Below are 21,129 nucleotides of genomic sequence, written 5' to 3'. Positions count from 1 at the left end.
GTCACTGGCCCCATGTGGGATTCAAACCGGGGCCCCGCTGCTCAGAGCTGGTGTCCCAAGCCAGCTCTTAACCAACATGCCACTTGGCCGGGCCTGTCGCTTTCACTTTTGAAAACAAACAGTAACTGGGAACCGGTGAAGCACCCGTAACCGTGCTGCCCTAAAGTGGGCTCCTCTGGCTGTGTGTGTGCTCTTGTGTGCTCATTGGAGAGGCGCGTCTGTGTCACCTGAATCGATGCAAATCCCAAAGTAACGAGAGGCTCTTTATGTCATTCCACACAAGGGTGAAAAGGTGGAGGGGCTCCAGGCACAAGCCCTGTATCCTTGGAGAGCCAAGAAAGATAACCATTTAAATTTTAACAAAAACGACATCATCACCGTCCTGGAACAGCAAGACATGTGGTGGTTTGGAGAAGTTCAAGGTCAGAAGGGTTGGTTCCCCAAGTCTTACGTGAAACTCATTTCAGGGCCCATAAGGAAATCTACAAGGTATTTTTGTGTTTATCTGCTTCTATTAGATGAAAACAATATCAGGCATTAAATTATTGTTTGCATGGGTGCAGATTCAGCTAGAAGTTGCAGGGTTCTTTTGTCTCCTGGATCTTTTAATGGCTAAAGTTAGAGTACGTGTCAACAAGAAGGAGCCTCTTACTGATAAATGATCATTTTTTTCCGTCCCTTATGGAAGCCTGCATATCTTGTTTTTCGTTAACTTCTGCAAAAGGGAATTCTACTCTGAGACCTGAAACATCCTTGTGGATTTGTTGGAGATCACGCTTCTCTTCATAAGCTTAGTAGCCACTTTCTGCCAGATGTATGTGAATACTTAGAGGCCCACAGCATTTGGGGAAGTAATTGTAAGAGTGAATTATCTTTTTCATTAGGAACCTTATAGCATGGAACTTTAACCGGGTTGTTGTCTAATTATTCCAACCATATTGATGTTCAGAACAACTTATGAGCTTTAAGAAGATAAAAATAGCAGAAGTATTGGCTGAGGCTCTCTCAGTCATGCTTTGAAATAGACCAATACGTTGACTGTCTGTCCAGCACAGCATAGTGCTGAAAACCAAGAGTGTAGACTTAGAATCAGCCTCTAGGACTTTACCATGTGTTTGAACTAAGTGCATCTATTTCATCTGTAGATTGTTCAAAGTTTTAAATGTTAAGCAGTTAAAAAAAAAATCAATGTCATTTGTTCTATTTCTTTGAAGATAACAATTAAAATACTTTTCTTCCACCCCACGCCTGCCTTTTTCAGCATGGATTCTGGCTCTTCAGAAAGTCCTGCGAGTCTAAAGAGAGTAGCTTCCCCAGCAGCCAAGCCAGCCGTTTCGGGAGAAGGTGAGAACCTGAGTCCAATTATGTTCTTTTGAAGGGTTGAGGAAATTATGTAATGCAAACAGCAAACGTTTGAACCGAGATGGGATGTCACTTTTAGGCTACGTTAATTTATGTTTAGTATATTTAACTCTAAGGTAAAGTGAAAGTTTAGCTGTTTCCAAAATCAGAATATTTTATGGAGACTTTTGAAATACTCTCAGATTTATTGATCATAAAAACGGAATTTTCTAATTACACTTGATTATGAGCCCTTTGACTTTTGAAAGCGGCCCATCGTAGTCACTGAGGATCAGGTTTTCTGACCATCTTTATTTATAGCTAGATTGTGGTCATTGCTGTTCTTTGACCTATACGTAGGTATTTCGTTTTGAAACCGTAACTATACAGTCCAGTAAAGCTGTCACAGTAACATCAGTGCCATCTGTACTGCCCCAAATGAAACAAGTTCAGTTTCCTATGTTCCATGTAAATAACCACACCAGATTATTTAGGCCTAAAAATTTCATTTTGAGTGTTTATTACACAAACAGTTAATTGCTTTATTTCCTGGTCTTTGTTTTGTGACATAATCCTAAGGATTGTATATGCTAATATATAGCATGGGCGTAAAAATGAACAAAACCTACATAATTCAGGCTCTAATGGCAAATTCTCATGTCTTTTCTATGTTCAATATAACCATTATCGTAGTACTAATTGAAGAGTGCTACCTGAGCCAGACAGGCTTTCCATGTAGAAGTCTGAACAATGTTTGCTAACAGATTATGCAATTATTTAGTAATTTTTCATGGGTTCCATGAATAAATTAATGAGGATAAAATGTTTTGTTTGATTTGTTTGCCATTGTGAGATTGTTGTGTTCCTTAGAAACCTTGCCTTACGAAAATTAGAATTATTAAAACAATTATTTCCATGGAGATAGCAAGCATTAAGGTTTAATGGTATTTCAGACCCACAGTAACAAAGTTACTTTTTCAGAAAGAATCTTACAAGTCAAAAAACATTTTGTTTTAGTTACTTTGTCGGTCACTAAACAAGTCCAGCATTTTATTGTAACCAGCTTTTGCTGTTACCACCAAAACAGTCATTAACATAGTTCTCTTTGTACATTCTTATCATCTTCATGATTTTTTTTATCTGCTCTTAGAACAAGGCCAAAAGTTCTATTAAATACAGCACCTGCAGTCAGTATCATATAAGGCAAATTATGACCTGCCTTCCCCACCCCCCATTAAGTCTCTCAAGCACCAAAGTTTACATCCTAGCTCCCTCACCTTGTAATTTTGGTCTTGCCTTAACTTCCTCATCTGTAAAGTGGGCATAATAACCACCCTTTCAGTTAGGACATTATTATAAGGATTATGAAATAATATATGTACTGTTTTTAGAATGAAGCTCAGTAAATTCCTGCTACTTTTATTTCCTCTTTGCTTCGTTTCCTGGATTATTGATAGAGCCACAGAAAGCAGTGAGCTTTCTTACTTGACAGCAGCGCTGATGAATGTCAGTATGTTTGGAAACATATAGAGGCCTCAACACTTGAGGCTTCAATACACAGGTCACAGATGAGCCACACACAAAGTTGGGCAACAGACGAGAGTTGAATTCTAATCTCAGTTGACATTTATTACACCCATTTTGAAGTGATTTAGATATTAGAAATATTAGGAAGGATTGCTGGCACCCTGGAGGGATGTGTGAGGACTCTGGCATCTGAAATCCTGAGAAAAGCTGTTGACACGTATTCATGAGTGGCTTATTCGGACTGCATTAAACATAATCAAATTTAAAGTAAGCCATAAACCAGATTAAATAGATTGTTAGTTTCAGTAGCTCTTAAAGTTTCCGCTTGGGGAAGACCAGTGCCCTGTGTCAAATGTCTCCAGAGGAGGGTCTCAGTAGGGAGACGCCACTGCGAGCCCATCTTCGCATCTCCTGGCTTCACTGAGACCTGAAGCAGCCCCGCGGATTCCTGTGTGCAGGGCAGGACACGCACAGCCGCAGTCTCCCCAGCCTCTGCTATCTTACACTGCAGTGTTAAGTTCAGCCGGAGTTCATGCTTCTGAAGTTTCTTCAGCATTTTCAAAGTTACTTCAAAATTCGGATCTGTTTTTGAGAAAGTGACTTTTGAGTGTAGGAATCACTGGGAACAGGATTGACTGCCAAGGATCCTATCTTCAGTGGCCAAACATGAGCTAAGAAACAAGTAACGGAGCAAAATGAAAAGGGAAGGGTCACAATATTGAGAAACCAGAAAAAAGGAATGTATTAACAGAAAAAGAACGTCCTTATGAAAGCTGCCAAGCTCTGATTTCCTTGTGTGGGAAATCGTTTTTCCAGCTTTAACTGTGGAGGTGTGTGTTACCAGCACTGGAGGGCTACACACAGAGAGTTTTCTGTTCTCCCTGGCACATTTGGGTGACCTTGTGTCTGCCGAGGGCCCGGCCCTCACCAGCAGCCGTGCTGGCCCCAGCCTACGGGTCAGCACTGCTGCGGTCCAAGCAGCCCTTGGAGAGCTCCCCCACATCGCAGAGCCGCACACATTAGCACAAGCAGTAGGGGGTTTTGTGTTCTTTTTGTGTTTGTTTTAGCTTTCACTAGTGCCCCCTGCAGAGGCTCTTACAATTAGCCAAAGGATTCCTCCATACCAAATTTCTGCCTGTTAATTAACCTTGGGCTCTGCATTGAAGCACGGTCATCTGAAGTTTTAGCGAGAAACATACAGAAAAATGAACTTTTCCATCAAGGGTGTTTTTTCATTGCCTTTTAAAAATTACACAAAGGCCTAGGATAAAATGGAGAAAAAGTGGGGGAAAAAACCTGACGTTCATCTTTCTGTAAATCTTTTATCCTGTCCCTAGTGTAGTATCTAGAATTTTGTGTCTAGTGATCTTTCTGAGCGTGTGACTTGGTTTCTAAGCCTTCATAAAATCAGCTGCTTATCATTAAAAAGAAGAATTTCCTCTGGAATGCGCAGCCTTCACATTCAAGACAGTGAAGAACATTAGTTCTTATTCTTAAGACGAAATTACATGAATAATAAACTGTAAGAAACTGTGATTTGTCATTTCAACTTGTTCAAAAAAGCTTGATGATTTCCTGGGATTGGCTTTCATCGTCAGCCCACTCTACCTGTTTATGCATTTGAATCACAAGTAGATGCCCATTTTTAACGAAATAACATATATTTTTTTGTTTTGTGTCTTCCAACAGCTTCCTACCATCTGTGTGTATGTCACAATAGGACATAAGTTTTCACTCAGGCCCTCGAATAATGAAAGCGTGTCTTACTTAATTTACATACAGGGCATACTGTATCTGAACATTTTCTAAAATCATGACTTGGTACCTTCCACAATGAAACACCGATATTTGATGGGCACACGGGGACCTGAAAGTCACTGCCTCTAACCCCATGCTCAGCACAACAGGGTACTCAGTAAATGTTAAACATAAATGGGAAAACCATTTGCATTTAAAAAAGAAATTATGCTGTTAAAGTGTAGATCGCTCTTGGTGGTACTCATGTTGGGAGACACACAATTGGGGTTTTTGGTCCTGTGACTGAGTCTCCCTGTCTGCAGTTACTGAATTGTTTTGTGCCGTTGGGGAATTTGGAGCCCAGGGTGTTCTGCAACTCCATATTTTATCTGTGACTAGCCTTTCTCATGAATGGGTCTTATTATCCTAACTTCCTTATTCATAAACTTGCTTTTGCAAAGCTGTCTGGGATATCTGTCAACAATCAAGCTCTCTCCGTATCTCAATATTTCTCCCCACCAGAATTTATTGCCATGTACACTTACGAGAGTTCTGAACAAGGCGATTTAACCTTTCAGCAAGGGGATGTGATTTTGGTTACCAAGAAAGATGGTGACTGGTGGACAGGAACAGTGGGCGACAAGTCCGGAGTCTTCCCTTCTAACTATGTGAGGCTTAAAGATTCAGAGGTAAACCCACATTAACTGTTTCCTCTCCCTTTCTGGGCAGTGATTCTCTTCACAGGGAGTCACCATGTTTGAAGGTGGACCACTTTTGTTGGGTTTTGCTAAGTCCTGGAATGTGACAGCCAATACAGTGTGACCTGTAATTGTTTGAACTTGTCCTTTGGTGCTGCAGAGTAAGCCCTGGCTTCCCATCTGCAGAAGATCTCCCTAGGGCTGAGCGGAGGCTGCACTGGGATAATCAGCTGGGATAATGTTCAGTATTCATCTCTAGTCCTGCGTGGAACTGACGTAGGATTTGGAGTAAACATTCTTGATGAGGTCTTCATGGTCGCCGAATTGGGACACCCCAAGAAAGATACACAGCAGTATTTTGCCCACGTAAACAAAAGTATTCGGGTGATACTGGCCCCAGAATACTGGGCGTTAGAGAGCTTCTCAAATTTATTTTTGCCTACGCGGTAGGAAGACACAAGGTCCAAGAACTTGGTACACTTTTGGCAAGGCCTTAGTATCTCCGTTGATAAGGGTCTGAGTTTATTGAATTTTAAACGCTGTTATCCTTCTAAATCAGAAATGGCTCCCATTGTTGTTCAGTGGGGCTCCAAAAATTCAGTTGCATAAAATGTGCTCTTGAGATAGTGCAAGTTTAATGAAATGGTGGGGAGGGCCTCCTGAGCATGGGAGCCCATCTCTCGTAGTGGCCAATTTCAAGTTAGTGGAGAATTTCAGGGTAGAAATGTAGTCATTTAACAGATCCATTGCACATAAATAAACCAACGAGAATTGGCTCTTTTTTACTATTTTATTATGTATTTATTTATTTTTAAGTACAGGCAGTAGGTCTCGGTCACTTGCTCTCTTCTCATACCTCCAAGGCACAGAGAGAAGAGGCTGGTAAAGCGCCTAGGGAAGCCACTTTGTCAGGTGTAAGCAAATGGACAGCGCGCCTCTCGTTTGAATGCCAGTAGCAGGGTGCAGCTTGGGCCCCTCCATAGGGCCCGGGCTGCTCTGGGAGTGAGGCTGGACCGGGCGACGTGCTGCAGTGCTGCCACCAACCTCCTCACCTTCCCTGCAGTTCCCATAATAGTTCATTTTGCGTGGGTTTGTTTTGTTAGGGAGCACCTTTATTGTTTGTTGTTTTTTTTTTTTCCCATGCTGTGGTCTTGAGAACAGCTTGCTGAAATTCCCCTGATAGGATTCGCAGAAGTCCGCCTATCCTTGGAGACTCGGGCAGAAGCCAGGAAGAAAGTACCTCTCCCCTGTAAGACAGCCAGCGAATTGTCCTCTGCAGACCTGGAGAGAGGGAATTAAAATCTTCTCCAAGCCGGCCAGTTGGATGCAATAAGAATTATGCAGATGTTTTTTCAGGGGGTGGGGGGAAGGACATTAAATTCGATTTCTGCTACCATGCATGAAATCTCTTAAAGTGGCTTTACCTTTTGGATCAGTTAAAACACAAAAGCCATTACTTACATTTTAATAAATTATATATAGTTTCCTATTAAAAAAACCATCTGAAGTCAGTAAGTTAAAAAAATATATAGTGACATTTTTTAAAGGTAAGCTGAGATGTAAGGGGCTTTCTTAACCACAGTCTTAAATTATTAGCCACAGAAGAACTAGCAGTGCTAAAGATTTGGGACTACATTATTTCATAATAAAAAAAATCTAAAAAGTCAGCTCTTTCATCCTACCTAGACACAGAGTTCAGTGTCTAAGGAAGCTACTCTGCCAAAGGTAAAAACCAGACCCAGCCTCAGATTCCAGAACTGCCCTCTGGGCACAGGAGAGAGAGCTTGTCCTGTCTTGGCCTCCCGTCCCTGTCTGAGAAGGGCTGGGCACCCAGCCTGGGCAGCTCTGCCACAGCTTTCCTGAGTGCCAGGCCAGAACCTGGCCTTCTGAGTATGTCTTAGCTGAGGTACTGGCTGTGATTTAACAGGGAGCACATTGAAGCTACGTGGGTATTGCCAGTTGCTTTGTTCTTTTTATGGAATAGAGGGAGTATATTAGAAGACTGTACTGGGAATGTAACTGGTGGTTTGGACTCTTGTTTCATTAGCATTCCTTTATTTTGATACATAGCCTATAAAAACAGCCAGGGAGATTGGTATTGTATAGCTTGGTGTATTAACACAGAAAGCATAATCAAGAGTAAAAATTTTAACACAAACTTTTCCTGGTAAATGGTTGTAAAATTTCAATAACCAAAATAAAGGAACTGTGATGAGTTGGGTTCCTGGTAGATAAATATTCTTACGGGAACTCTCATTTCGTTTATTAAGACTTTTGTTTTAATTGGAATACTTAATTGACTGCCAGATAGGGGCTGGAGGGTGAAAATTAATTCAGAATAAAGCACTTTATAATGACAGATTACAGCCTGGCCTCTGTCCTGACTCGAGCTCTCTGTTGGCTTACTCAGCTCGTTTAAAATTCCATGCGTATCCATGAAGGAATTCAACTCCAGAGCACTTTTGGAACACTTAGTAGTTGGAAAAAATATGTTCTGCTTGTATGGATTGTGCATCCAGCATGGATAGAGAAATTCAGTGTTTAAACACTTTAAGATTTGAGTAGAAAGGATACACAGAGAGTAGCTGCCTCTTTGGGTAAAGAGGTGAATTGGATGAGGAAAAGGGTGTTTGAATGGCCACTGTACTGTTTTAGTTCTTTGGGGGGGAAAAAAAACCCCTAAAGCAAATGTAGCAAAATATTAATATTTTCATGTATTAAATCTGGATGTTGGGCTCATGGGTGTCAGTACTTTTTATATGTAAAATATTTAATAATTAAGCATTTGAACATAAAGCATGAGCTTAGTGTTTAGGGCGCAGACTAATAGTCCAACTAGTGTGGCACCCTCTGTTTGAGTTGACCCAGGGACAGGATGTTCCTCTGCTACTCACAGTCAGTACCTGAGCCCCTGGGGCCCTAGAGTGAGTGCCGCCTGCTTTGCTAAGTTGTCTTTAGCGAAGAGAGTAAAATCTGCATGTTTTAAAGTGCTTATTTTGTCCCATGATTTTGGGGTGCACACCCTTAACGTCAGGAGATACAGTGCTACCGAGTCCCTAGGATGAAAAGGGGGACTCAGGGGCTCATGTGGGTGTGTGTCGTCACTAATCGTGTTTTTAACTTGCATGATTAAAACTCTTCAGTATGCAAATGAGAACTTTTGCTCTGTTTTAAGGGCTCTGGAACTGCTGGGAAAACAGGGAGTTTAGGAAAAAAACCTGGTAAGTTACGAACCCCGATGCTTATTTTTCAATGTTTTGAATGTAATTGATAGTGGCTCCCAGTTTTTGTTATACTAAGGCTAGAATCCTAAGAAAAAAGACAAAAGAGTCTTTCCTAAGAGTGGTGAGAGATGTAGATCTTTTCCTTGGAATCCATGGGTAATGTGTACATGGTTATGAAACGTGGCTGTTGCTTCACACATGGGGACTGGGGACAGGGTGTTCTCTCGGGCCGTGAAGAACCAGGCAAGATGGCGGGAAGTCGTAGTGCATGGAGCGTAAGATTCGGGGTGAGCTGCTGCTCAGCCATCCTCTCATTCGGCTCAGGAAGCCCTTTTACCTTTCCTGACAGCACATTCAGTCCCAGGCCATAAATAGTGGGGATCAGAGGAGCATGGCTATTATGAGAGCGTAGGTCCCATTAATTTAGAAGCCACTGGGTGGTTTTCCTCAGGTGCACATTGAAGGTACATGATCATAGTCATCGCTCTGAATTCAGTGTTTTCGTTTATTTAAACAAAATCACATGTTCTATAAATAGAAGCATGAAAGAGAGAAGCAGACGTGAATCATATAGTTTGTGTGGCACGTCTTCCTCTCTTCCTCATCTAGGTCATTTGAGCTTTTTTGCTGTTATAGCCCGAGGAAATTATAGGTTGAAAGACTCACCACTGTGCCAAGCAAGGGATTTATTTGTGTATCTGACTGAGTGTGGTGCTCAGCTCCAAATGGCCGTACCTGGCAAGGAAACGTGGGCTTTCAGGTCGTCGTAGGGTTTCAGTCAGACTCGGACCACCAGGGTCGAATCTGTTTTACGTGTGAGTGGTCTGCATTTTGGGTTGTCGTCCCACAGGGTCCAGATGGGCTTAACATTGCACTGAAACCAGCAGGCTTCTCAGGGACGCCAAAGCCAGAAAAGAATGCTGGGGCAGATCGCTGGCTACACGTGCCAGGGCCTTTGAGGAGCAGGAACATCTGAGGCCAAATAGTTACTGATCTGGACTTTGTCCACACCAAAAACTCTTGGACTCAAGAGCTAGTCTTTGGCACGTGAGGGGAGAACTCCTGTCCCCAGCACAGATGTCCCAACTAGAGCTCTCAGCAGAGCCAAAGTATATACGTATGTAAGCTGGGCTCTTTCTCGCTTCCCCGGAGCTCTCTGCAGCGTCTGGCAGGGCCAGGCTGGCACCACGACAGCGTGCGCTCCTAGCATGGTGCCCAGCACTGACTGCAGATCAGGGTAACGGGGGGCAGAGCGGGGAGCTCATATCCCTCTAGAGAAGTAGGATGAGGACTTTTTTACCTCTTTTCTTTCCGTCTTTCTTGACTTCATTCCTCCTTTCCTGCTTCCTTTCTTCCAAGCACGATTGTGACGGGGAGAGATCGTAGAGGAACAGAACAGTTTGTTCTGTATTGCTTCTACAAGTTGCGGGTACGCCAGAATTCAGTCAGAGAAGGATTTTGTCTTTTCGTACTCGACCTCCTGTGCCAGTAGAAATGTGCTTTTCAGAGCCTGGTCTGTGGTACTGCTGGAATTTTTCCCATGAGATTTTTTAACATTCAGGAAAAGTACAGAACTATTTACATTTTTTTTTCTGTGCTCAATTGTTTTTGCATAAAATTCCCATCTTAACCCCAGGTTCCTCCATTTAGCTTGAAATAAAAAGGAGCAAACTCGCATTGACGTGATTCCAACCTGATATTCAGGGATCACCGTCCAAATGTGAGCTGCAAAGAATCTGGTCCCATGGGCGGGGCCGAGAGCCCAGAGCCACAGTGTACATCGGCTGGTGCTGTGCTCCCAAGGGTTTCTGGAGAAAACGGAATTCCTCTTTCTACTGTACATGGCAGGTGGAAAAGCTTCACTTGTGTTCCTTTCATCACTTCCTTCCTTGAGTGCACTGTGTGCTGAGAACTGTGGGGGCGCAGCGGGCGGGTGGAGATGAATGAGGCCCAGCTTTGGGTGTCAGGCAGGGTGTTTATGGTAATGGTGGGAGTGGCTGGGACAGAAGGCGCAGGGATTGGGGACAGGGGGTAGTTTGTGGAGGGAAGTTGGTCAATAAGTTGTGAGAGACGATGAGGGGTCCTAGGGCGGGCTGGGCAGAACCAAAAGATCAACCAAGCCCTTGAATGCTGCCTTTGTGATGTCAGCCGTGGAATGGGGGGACGATTGAGTGAACCTTCTTCATTTAGCAGAAAACTAGCCAATAGATTGGCATTGATGATGTGAATCTGTGAATCTGGGAGGTGGCTGTGTTGTCTTAGCATTTCCTTCTCCTGACTATACGAGTGCACCATGATGTTTGATCTTGTTTTTCAGAAATCGCCCAAGTTATTGCTTCCTACACCGCTACGGGTCCTGAGCAGCTCACCCTGGCCCCTGGCCAGCTGATTCTGATCCGAAAAAAGAACCCAGGCGGATGGTGGGAAGGAGAGCTGCAAGTTAGTGTCTTTTCTGTTTGTTTGAAAGTCTCTGTCCAAATTTGAGTATGCAAAATCTCAAAGGGATGCGGTTTCATTGCAAAGTAATCCTGCATTTGGATAGCGAGAGACAGACATATTATCCAAACCTGTGTGGTTCCTAAGCTTTGGACAGCTAGTAGCAGAATTGTGAGAGCTAAGGATTCTTCTGAAGATTTACCCAAATCTGTTGGTTCCTGCGTCAGCAGGGAGTGTTCATAATGAGGAACCCCTGCATAGAAGCCATCCTTAAGCGTCAGGGCATTAGAGAAACAGAGCTTCCCACTCGGGCATTAGAAGGTGAGGTATAATAGCAGGTTTCTGTGTGTGTTCAAAGCCACATCTATCTGTACCTCACAACATTTTTAGTTTCCGTGTGTGTGTGTGTGTGTGTGTGTGTGTGTGTGTGTGTGTGTCCATCCTCAGTTCACCATTTTGTTGATGCAGACCTTTGTCAAGGAGAGGGAGATCTGTACTGTGGTAAGGTGAAGACATGAAGACATACAGCACCTTTCTGTGCATATGGGGCAGCTAATTAAAAAATAAAGTTCCTTAAGAGTGAAGAGTGAGCCAGTGGACTAAAGAAATGAGTCTTGGCCGAAATGGAAGGCACAGCCTTGAGTGAAACCAAAGATGAAACTCGCCCTGGGGAGCTCGCTGGTGGGCGGCCATAAAAACCCTGTCTGACCAGATACAGCGTACTGGCTTGAGGACGTGACCTGGAGTCCTAGGGCCCGTCCCCTCCCCTTTCAATGTGTCTCTTCCTTTGCTGGGTAGGGAGAGACCTTCCTCAGGCCTGTGGGTCGCACTCCCTGTATAGAGTTGGCTGTCATCACCCTATTGGCCTTCTGATCCATATATGTCACTTTCCTGTCCTAAAAACTTGAGTGACTTCCACTGCCCCTCCTCAGCCTGCCATGAAGGCGTCCTACAGGTGCCTCGTCTCAGCTGTACATCTTACCGGTCTCACCACATATCAGCGACATCTCCCCTCCAGCCTCATTTGGTGATTTGCTTGCTTGAAAACAAGGTAACTCCCCGGACTCTCATGCCTCCTCATTGCCTTTACTCATCACATGTCTCCCCAAGTGGTGGTCTCCGACCTCTCCCTCATCCTCTAGAGCTGACCAAGTGCCACTTCTTCTAGAAGCTTTCTGTGACCACCCTACCACAAGTGACATCTCCTTCCCCTGAACTGTAGTGGCTCCAATGCCTGTACCGCTCTTGACAATTAATATTGCTGCTGATATTGTTAGCTTTCCATAGGTTTTTCTGATTTCCGCATGTAGGTTATCGGCTCCTTGAAGGCAGCAACCACACTTTTTTTGTCCTCACACTCCTAGTCCTTGCTCAAAAGAGATTTTTGAAGGGGTCTTGGACTCCACAATAAAGTGGGTGAATTGTCATACCCAGAGTTTCTCTCATTGTGGATACGCACATGAAAGAAATTGCCAGTTCTGTTGCCAGTTCAGAGCTCTGTTCTGCCCATGTGAAGCTGCAGGGGTGGGGGAGGGCGGTCAGTGTGAGCCCTGTGGCATATATAAGATGGATGAACCATGTGGGAACTTGTAAACGAGTGGCTTCAATCATTGGGGAGCTCACTGTGAAAATAGAAGCTTTAGTCCTTGAGCCAAGGGCAAGAAGTCTGTCAGACAGCAAGGAAAGGGAAGTGTGATCTGTGGTCTAAAAGTCACCCCAGGTATCCGTGATAAAGTGGCCGATGGGAGAGCAGAGGTAAGATGGTGGGAGTTTCCTTTTCTCTTAATTTTATGTCCTTTATATCCTGTATCCTTTTGGAATAGGTAATATATTCACATGGTAAAATTCAAAAGTTACAAAAAGGGATTCAAATGTCTCCCACCCCTGTTCCCAAAGGCAACTGTTTTTTTTATTAGAACCTTGCTTCTGGGGAGAGAGAGAGAGAGACAGACAGACAGACAGACAGACAGACAGACAGAGAAAACTGTTGTGAGTTCTCTGTTTCTGGTGGAATGTAGAAGGGTAATCATAGCACTTCTAGCTAATCATGATCCCTAACAAGAATCTCTTGCATCTCATAGAATTGTACCATGGTTGCAAGTCTTGGCTCACCAACTTTATAAGTTCCTCTGTGTCATATACTACCCCTTTCCAGCAATACCTGGCCTGTAAACACTTAAAAATGGATCTTGTGTTGAATTAGGTCAAAGTGAGGGAGAAAGGAATGGAAGTGAAAAATGTGGCTGTAACCACCATGTAGCCTTGATGGTTTTTGAAAACAATGTCAAGTTTGGACTCCTTGTGTTCTATGTATATTGCATATATACATCTTTATGTACAGTTGTCTATTATCCATAAGAAGAGTGCAGACATGACTGTGAATCTTGGCTTGCCACTAACTAGCCTGTAGTCTTGGGACTGTCACTTAACTTTTCTGAGCCTTGCTTTCTTTATCTGGGAAATGGGAATAGTAGTAGCATTATCCTTTTGGGACTGTGCCGATAAATGCATATAAGATGCTTAGCACAGGCCTGGCTCATGAAAAGCACCCAATGAGTATTGACTGCTATTATTATTCCTAAAATCCACACATAATGTTGACATTAGCCATAATCTTATACGAGTATCACCTGAAATTAACAGCTGAGAGCTGACATTACGTGAGCAGTGTTCGATCCTGTATGCACTGCTTTATACTCTGAATTGTGACCCATACAATCCAGCCCATGCAAAAGCATTTCAGGTTTTGCTGACCAATGACCACAATTTGACTTTTAGCTACAGTGTTTTCATCTTGTAACACAGTAATCCATAAACTCTACTGTTAATGCCATTTGTTTTCCGGTTATATGTAAACCCTGTGTTAAGTGCTGTCACAAAGCAAACTAGACCATGAAAGAACATGAGCCTTTTAAACATTTGATATAATTTTTTTTTTCACTAGGCACGTGGGAAAAAGCGCCAGATAGGCTGGTTTCCTGCTAATTATGTAAAACTTTTAAGCCCCGGGACGAGCAAAATCACTCCAACAGAGCCCCCTAAACCCACGGCATTCCCAGCAGGTAAGCAGTTCTCCGTCTCTACTTGGAAGATGGTCCGCATGTCATGTTAGTCTTTCCACTCCGTTTTCTCATGAAGTAGCTTAGATGGTTTCTCACATCTGCTGCAAGGGCTTCTTTTACTTGCTGGGACTGACACCCAACTAATGTGATATGGAATATGCTTTTCAAAAGGACCAAATATCTAAGCAGCTTCGCCGCGCTGGGTACAACAGAGCCCTTGTTGGGACTTGCTTCCGAAAGGACTTGTGAATGCTGTGGCATTAAAGCCCGATTTTTTCTCTTGATTTCCTTCCAGCTATTTAAATTGGGGTTTGGGCTAGGGGGTGAGGGGACAAAAAGGGACTTCTAAAAATAAATGGCTGGGGTCTAAATAGGTCAGGAGATTGAGCTGGAGGCCACAGGGTTCTGCTGGTGGTAATGTGCTGCTCGCGGAAGACTGAAATAACGCCCCGTGACATTTCCTGTGAACAGAGGGGCTTCGCTTAATGGGCAGGATGTCGCACACACCCCTTACAGGACTAGGAGGAACAGAGGGCGCTGCCACTGAGCCAGCTGGCTGGTTTTGATTGAAGAGACCAAAGTAGATGCTTCGGTACTGGTTGAGATGGGTGAGGTTGGGGGGGGGGGAGCGAAGTCCGCGTTAGGTCTTTAAGCCACCAATTTATGGGTGGCATTTGTGGAAAATGCAGAATTTTCATTCCAGCACCTGTGGTTAAATGTCTGTGCTGTGCATCCCCGGTGGAATAAGATTAGAACTTGGCAGCCTTTGCAAGGAATGAAAGGATTGGCAGACTTGGTGACTGATTCCTGACCCCAGCTGGGCCTCTTTGCTTGAGCTGTGGCTTCGTATAGGCAGAGGGGTGTGGTGCCAGCGGGACCTCCTCTCTCTTGGGGAGGCCTGGCCCGTGTCCCCTTCATCAGGTTGGTTGAAACCCACAGAAATAATTTGCTGAATTAGCTGGAGGGTTTGAAAAGCCTAAACCTATATATAGGTTGGTTAAGAAAGATGAATTGGGGATGCAACCTAGCTATGCAGACATATCTGAAGTGTAAAAATGCCAGGGAATGAAAACAACTTTATCTCCTGTAAGTCTGAGAGAAAATGAGGAATTTTCTTGAATGTGGAAATTTCTTTCTTTGAGACAAAACTTCCAGATGCAAAGATACAGCGCATAAAACACTTGATTTTACTCTTCACTAAGATTAGGAATTTTTGGCGGTCAAATGATAATCACCTTACACCTTAAAAACAAAACAAAACAAATATGGTTAAGTGTCCATGATACACAGCCGTCCTCTACAGTTGGGCCAATCTTTCAGAGTCAGATTTTTAAAGGCGTTCCACTGCACTCAAATTTAGAAGCGATTCCATGGAAGCATTCACTTATCACTGTAAATGTTCTCCTGACAAGTAAACATGAAAAAGAGGAAGATATTGTAAAAACCAAAGTCTTCGTGTGAAATTCTTGCCGCTGTCTTGGTTTTTAATCCTTCGTCCTCCTCTATCGCCCACACTATACAAAGCCCATCAGAGCGCCTCCGCTTACCTTTTACCCTCTTCGGGAAGGAGAAAAAGAATACATGCGAGTGTGTAGTGCCCCCCGCGTTGCCCGTCCCACGTGCTGCGCAGGCGCGCAGCCGCTCACCCGGCCCTGTCTCCTGCAGTGTGCCAGGTGATCGGGATGTACGATTACACCGCCCAGAATGACGACGAGCTAGCCTTCAACAAGGGCCAGCTCATCAACGTCCTCAACAGGGAGGACCCCGACTGGTGGAAAGGAGAAGTCAGCGGCCAAGTGGGGCTCTTCCCGTCCAATTACGTGAAGCTGACCATGGACATGGACCCGAGCCAGCAATGTAAGTGCCCTGGGGCCCTGCGGCCTCTCCTGTCTGGTACCTTACGGTAAAACATGCAGCATTGCTCTGATTCTGCTGAGCTTTGTTTGCAGAACTTAAAGCGAGACCATTGCTGCATTGGCACCAGTCTCTTTGAAGACCTTCTGTAATGCGAGACTTTATCTTGTGGGGTTGTTTTTGTTTTTTTTTTTTCATTCCTTCTGTAGCATGTCCCTTCCCTCCCCTCCCCCCCTTTCCTTTTTTTTTTTTTAAATCATTTTGGCACCATGCTGTTTACATGCCTGACTCATTTTCCTAGCTTGAATTTTGCTCATTGTTTTGTTTTGCTTATGTGTTGTTTTCCTCCTTTTTCTAGGAATCATATGTTGTCCATCCCCCCCTCAGGCTTGAAAGTCCTCAAAGAGACCCACTATCCCATATCACTGCCCAGAGGGATGATGGGAGATGCAGCCTTGATCATGTGACTTCCAGCATGATCACCTACTGCCTTCTGAGTGGAAGAACTCACTGCAGAGCAGTTTACCTCATTTTACCTTAGTTGCATGTGAGGGCAATGTGGAGTTATTACTTGCAGAGATAGAAGCAAAAATTACAGAAATACACAGGGTAGTGGGTCCTTTTGTGGCTTTCCTAGTGACTCAAATTGACTTCCCCCCACCTTGGCACAGGTGCTTTCAATAGTTTTAAAATTATTTTTAAACATATATTTTAGCCTTTTAATAAAATCAATCAATAAATAAATTACTTCTTTGCTATTTTGGTTTTGCAAAAAGACCCACTATCAAGGAATGCTGCATGTGCTATTAAAAAAAAAATGTTCCAAATGTCCATAGATCTGAGACTTGATGTATTCTTTTCATTTTGTCCAGTGTTACCAACTCAATTGTGTAGTTGGGGTTTTCCCCCTGCTGTAGAAGTACAGAGGAGTTCAGTATATCTGTTTTAAAGACATGTAGAATGAGCCCAATTAAACAAAAGGTGATTTGTGCTTGTGTGTGTGTTTCAGATGTACCTTGTTGAGCATGTAATAATACATCCTGTACGTTAAGAAATTAGTTCCTTCCATGGCAGAAGTTATTACCTTGTACGATGCTCTAATCATATTGCATTAATTTTATTTTGCACAGTGACCTTTTAGCCACATGAGAAAGCACCTGTGTTTTTTGTTCGGCCTCAGATTTATCTGGTTGAGTTGGTGTTTTCTGTTTTGGGTTTTTAATTTTGTGTGTTTTCATACCATAAATCAGTAGGCAGCACCATCGAGGGTGTTATGATCAACAACACCTACAATCTCTTCTTAGTCTCTGTTACATGAAGTTTTATTCCAGTTACTTTTCATGGAATGACACATTTTGAACAAGTAATTTTCTTGACAAGAAAGAATGTATAGAAGTCTCCCTGCAATTAATTTCCAATGTTTACATTTTTTAACTAGACTGTGGAATTTCTACAGATTAATATGAAATGGAGCTCATGGTCCGTTTACGTGTTAGATGTGTTGTAGCTGAAGCCATGTTTGTCTTTTAAACACTAGTTGGAAGCTCTCAATAAAAATGCCCATTGCTGACAGCACAGGAAACGGGGTGGGGGTCCTCAAGCACAATCTAGCAGTTCTACTAATGACTTTTTAACTCGTAGTGACCTGTTTTTACGTCTCTCCCTTTGGGGATCCTGTGCTGGCAGTTGTGTCGAGGTCCCTCTCCACTCACGTGGTGCTGAGGACGAGGACTTCTTGTTCACTTGCGCTTCAGTATTTTCATGGATATGAATGTAAAATATATAAATATATAAACCTGCGGCTTTAACAACTGTAATACAACCTTTTGGATTAGTTACGTGTATAGATAATTAAATTCTTCATATAAAAGTTAGATGGAAATGTCTCTGTGTTCTTGATGTTGGAACCTGGCAATGGTGACGGGACACCGAGCAGACTAGATGTCCGCAGGTGGGTGGCCTGCTGCCTGCGTGCTGATCACGACCCGTGCTCTTTGAAATACAGACATCATGAGATCCTCACTGAGTCTTCTTTGAACGGCCCTCCCTCTCACCTTGCTACCCGCCTCTCCCTGGTGAATATGTAAACCATTTCCCCTAAGAATACTGGCTTTGAAGACTAGAACTTCCACCCAGTTTAGCGGTTAACTTATCTTATTGGGCTTCCGGTATATAATATGGATACATTGACAGATGTGTGATTTGACTCAGGGTACAAAACATTTGTCCAAAAGATGTATCATAATAAGGGTCTGTTGAACATCCAAAAAAATGTGGGTAAAGATGGAAACTTGCACCCCTTCCATACTGTTGTTCGCCATCCGTTTCTGCCCCACACACTCCACTCTTGTCGCCTTGGCAGCAATAAACCAGTGTACACATTGATGAAACTGTTTGCTGTAATGACCATGTGCTTGATGCTGTCCATGAACTTTGCTATTGGTCCTCCTCTGCCACGCGGTGGAATACAGCAAATCTTTGGGGGAAGAGGTCCATGGGTGTGAATGCTCTGCTGGGTTCTGGGTTCAGCCGGTAGACAGGGTTCCTGTCTTCATGGAGTTCATACTCTAATGGGAGGAACCAGCAGAAAACCAAACTACTGCAGTAAATATCAATATATATGGTGTGTTGTGAGTTGAAGTGGTACTAGGAGAAGTCAGGACACAAGGTACCGCTGAGCCGGACATCCAGAGCAGTGGGGCTGGGAGGATGGTGTCAGGGACAGATCAGAGAACCCTTCCTGGAAAAAGTGGTATTTAAGCTGAGACCTGAAGGACAAGTAGGATCCAGATGAAGCGGGAAGAGAACTGGCTATTCTAGGCAGAGGTGTCGTGCAAAGGCCCAGAGGTGGGCAGAGTGATCTCCGTCACTGTCCCCCAGCCCACTCCCTCATGGAGCAATGATTGAGGCCATAAGCCCCATCTCTTGCCCAGGACCCCTTCACCTGTATAAGCCAGTGTTTCTTCCCAGCCTTGAGTTTGGCTAGAAGGGATCCGATTGTCAAGGTGGGTACTGCTCTCTACTACTGTATATAACTCTTCCTCTCAATACTACCATGTCCGTAGAACATTCCTCCAGGCTCTCCTCTGGTTTGTGAAGCTGACACAGGTTGTGCCCCCAGGAAACCGCTCTTCTCCCATCACATCATTCAGCTTGCATTTGATTGTAGAGTAGCCATCTGATCTAGTGCCCTCAACCAGAGTAAGGCTACTGCCATCTAGTGGGTGGAGGCCAGAGATGCTGCTGAACATCCTACAGTGCAACAGGACAGTCCCCCACAACAAAGACTTCTCTGGCCCCAGATGTCACCAGTACCACGATTGAGAAACCCTGGACTCACCTCTGGCCACTGTGGTTAATGTTCACCTGCTTGTTCGTGGCCAAAAAGGTCATCCTGTTGGGAGCTGCTGAGGGTGTTCTGGTAACTGCCATTGAGTAAACATATTTAATAAGTGCATACCATATATCTGCAGCATAAAGTGTCCCTGAACCTTGGTTTTGTATTTTGAACTTGACCTTATTCTTCTTGGTTATTCCTCATACTCTCTGTAATTGGGTACTAGATTAAATTCCTTTAGTCATGTTATCAGAGAATCCGGTTAACAAAAAGTTGAATGAAGTGGAGAGACAGCATCTTAGTTCTTATTAAATTAGTGAAGGGATATTGGGTATCTACTTTGGCTCCAGAGTTTAAAGATGTCAGTGTTTTAGGGTTTTTAAAAGCTATTTGTTTAACACTATTAATTGGTCATTATGTCATTTAATGTGATGATTGGTGTTGATTTGCCTGTGCGAATGCATTAGCCGCTGAACTTTGGGTACAGTTTTGCTCCAGTGGCATATGGACAAGAAGAGAGCAAATGAGATCGCCTTCCTTTTGCAGTTTTGAATTGCTTTCCTAAGGCTGGTGCACCTCCACATGGCAGGGGGCAGGGCCCAGGAGTGGAAGGAAAGGAGTGGAGGGAGGCCCAAGCCCCAGACAGCCCCAGCATTAGAGGTGTCTGGGAGAAGATGATCTAAAGCAAGCATGCATTCCTCTGTCAAGTTACAGGGTGTTACACCATTACATGTAAGGGGGCAACGTATCCAGCTTCTGGAAGAGAACCGGGCAGACCCAGACTCCCGTAGTAAATGGTGACTGGGTTCTCTGCGCCTTTGATACCAGCAGAAGGAAAACCTAGTAACACGAGCTTAGGAAAACCCTCAAGGTAATCGGTTTAACCATACGAAATTGCCAATATTTCTGTTTCCTAACCTACAAAGCTGCAGTTTCACGTGGTTCAACCTAATACATGTGATCGCGTGGCACATAGGTTAGCGCCTTCAAAATGCCTGTTTAAGGACGGGGTCCGGCGATTCATGAATGTGAAGGAGGCCCGGAGTTCCAGTCCCTGGCACACACTAACTGTATCACCCTCAGAGGAAACCAAGCAGTCTCTCCAGTTTCCTTCCCTTTCAGATGTGAGCTTCCCAAAAGCAACAGTACCCTTGGAAAGGGGTGCTCCTGGATCAACTGCTCATTTGGTCTATGCAGGAGGTGAAGGACCAGGGATGCCAGGGTGTCACCACCGTTGTCTGGGTCAGGTGTCCACTCCAGCATGGGGTGGGGGAGGCACCCATCCCTCCAGATCTGATTTGAGAACTGTCCTAGCAAATCAGTCAGTCCTGCGTCCCGGGAAATTGAGTAATTTCTGAGAGAAAGTGAATAGTCATTTTTTTCTTCTAGCAAAAATTATAAGTTAATTCTATTCATTCTTTTTACTTCCAAAAATACCCAAGAGAATTTTTATGGAAACTACATTGAATGCCAGCGGTCCCAAAATGCACAGAAAAAAAAATAGCCCCTTCTTCAAACTATCTGATTTTTTTGGATCTGGTAGGATCAGGAAACCTAATAAGGTCAAAGATTACAACAGCTGTATGTGAATATTTCACTTCACCCCGAGTCCTCTTGGGCCTTTCTTTAAGAAAATGTCACACATAAAAACCAGACTGCTGGACTGTTTCCTGGTGGGTCGTTATTTCTTATCAAAGGCTTGCATTGCCTCTCAGGAAGTTTCCATTCTCAAATGGAAAACTCCCCAGGCATTTTCAAATGATATAACTTGAGTCACAAAACTTTAAGATTTGGTTTGTAAAAAAAATGAAAATCAGCTATAGAATTAAGTTGGTGAAGTTTGCGGGTAAGCTACCATGTTTTGTCAACAGGGTGTGTGTGTGTGTGTGTGTGTGTGTGTGTGTGTGTGTGTG

At 43.8% G+C, this 21,129-nt stretch overlaps 1 protein-coding gene across 1 annotated transcript in view; it reads left to right on the top strand.

The window, feature by feature from the left end:
- ITSN1 (intersectin 1) overlaps window positions 1–21,129 on the top strand; it is a 200,677-nt gene that overhangs the window by 141,765 nt on the left and 37,783 nt on the right. The window contains exons 17-23 of the mRNA XM_019626944.1: window positions 260–489; window positions 1,262–1,344; window positions 5,128–5,294; window positions 8,479–8,524; window positions 10,845–10,966; window positions 13,908–14,025; window positions 15,691–15,882. Of these exons, the coding sequence (XP_019482489.1) occupies window positions 260–489; window positions 1,262–1,344; window positions 5,128–5,294; window positions 8,479–8,524; window positions 10,845–10,966; window positions 13,908–14,025; window positions 15,691–15,882 (958 nt within the window). The remainder of the gene's footprint in view (window positions 1–259; window positions 490–1,261; window positions 1,345–5,127; window positions 5,295–8,478; window positions 8,525–10,844; window positions 10,967–13,907; window positions 14,026–15,690; window positions 15,883–21,129) is intronic.

The sequence above is a fragment of the Hipposideros armiger genome, unplaced genomic scaffold (genome assembly GCF_001890085.2).
Source record: "Hipposideros armiger isolate ML-2016 unplaced genomic scaffold, ASM189008v1 scaffold_695, whole genome shotgun sequence".
Taxonomy (NCBI): domain Eukaryota; kingdom Metazoa; phylum Chordata; class Mammalia; order Chiroptera; family Hipposideridae; genus Hipposideros; species Hipposideros armiger.
This window is presented reverse-complemented; position numbering and strand designations above follow the sequence as displayed.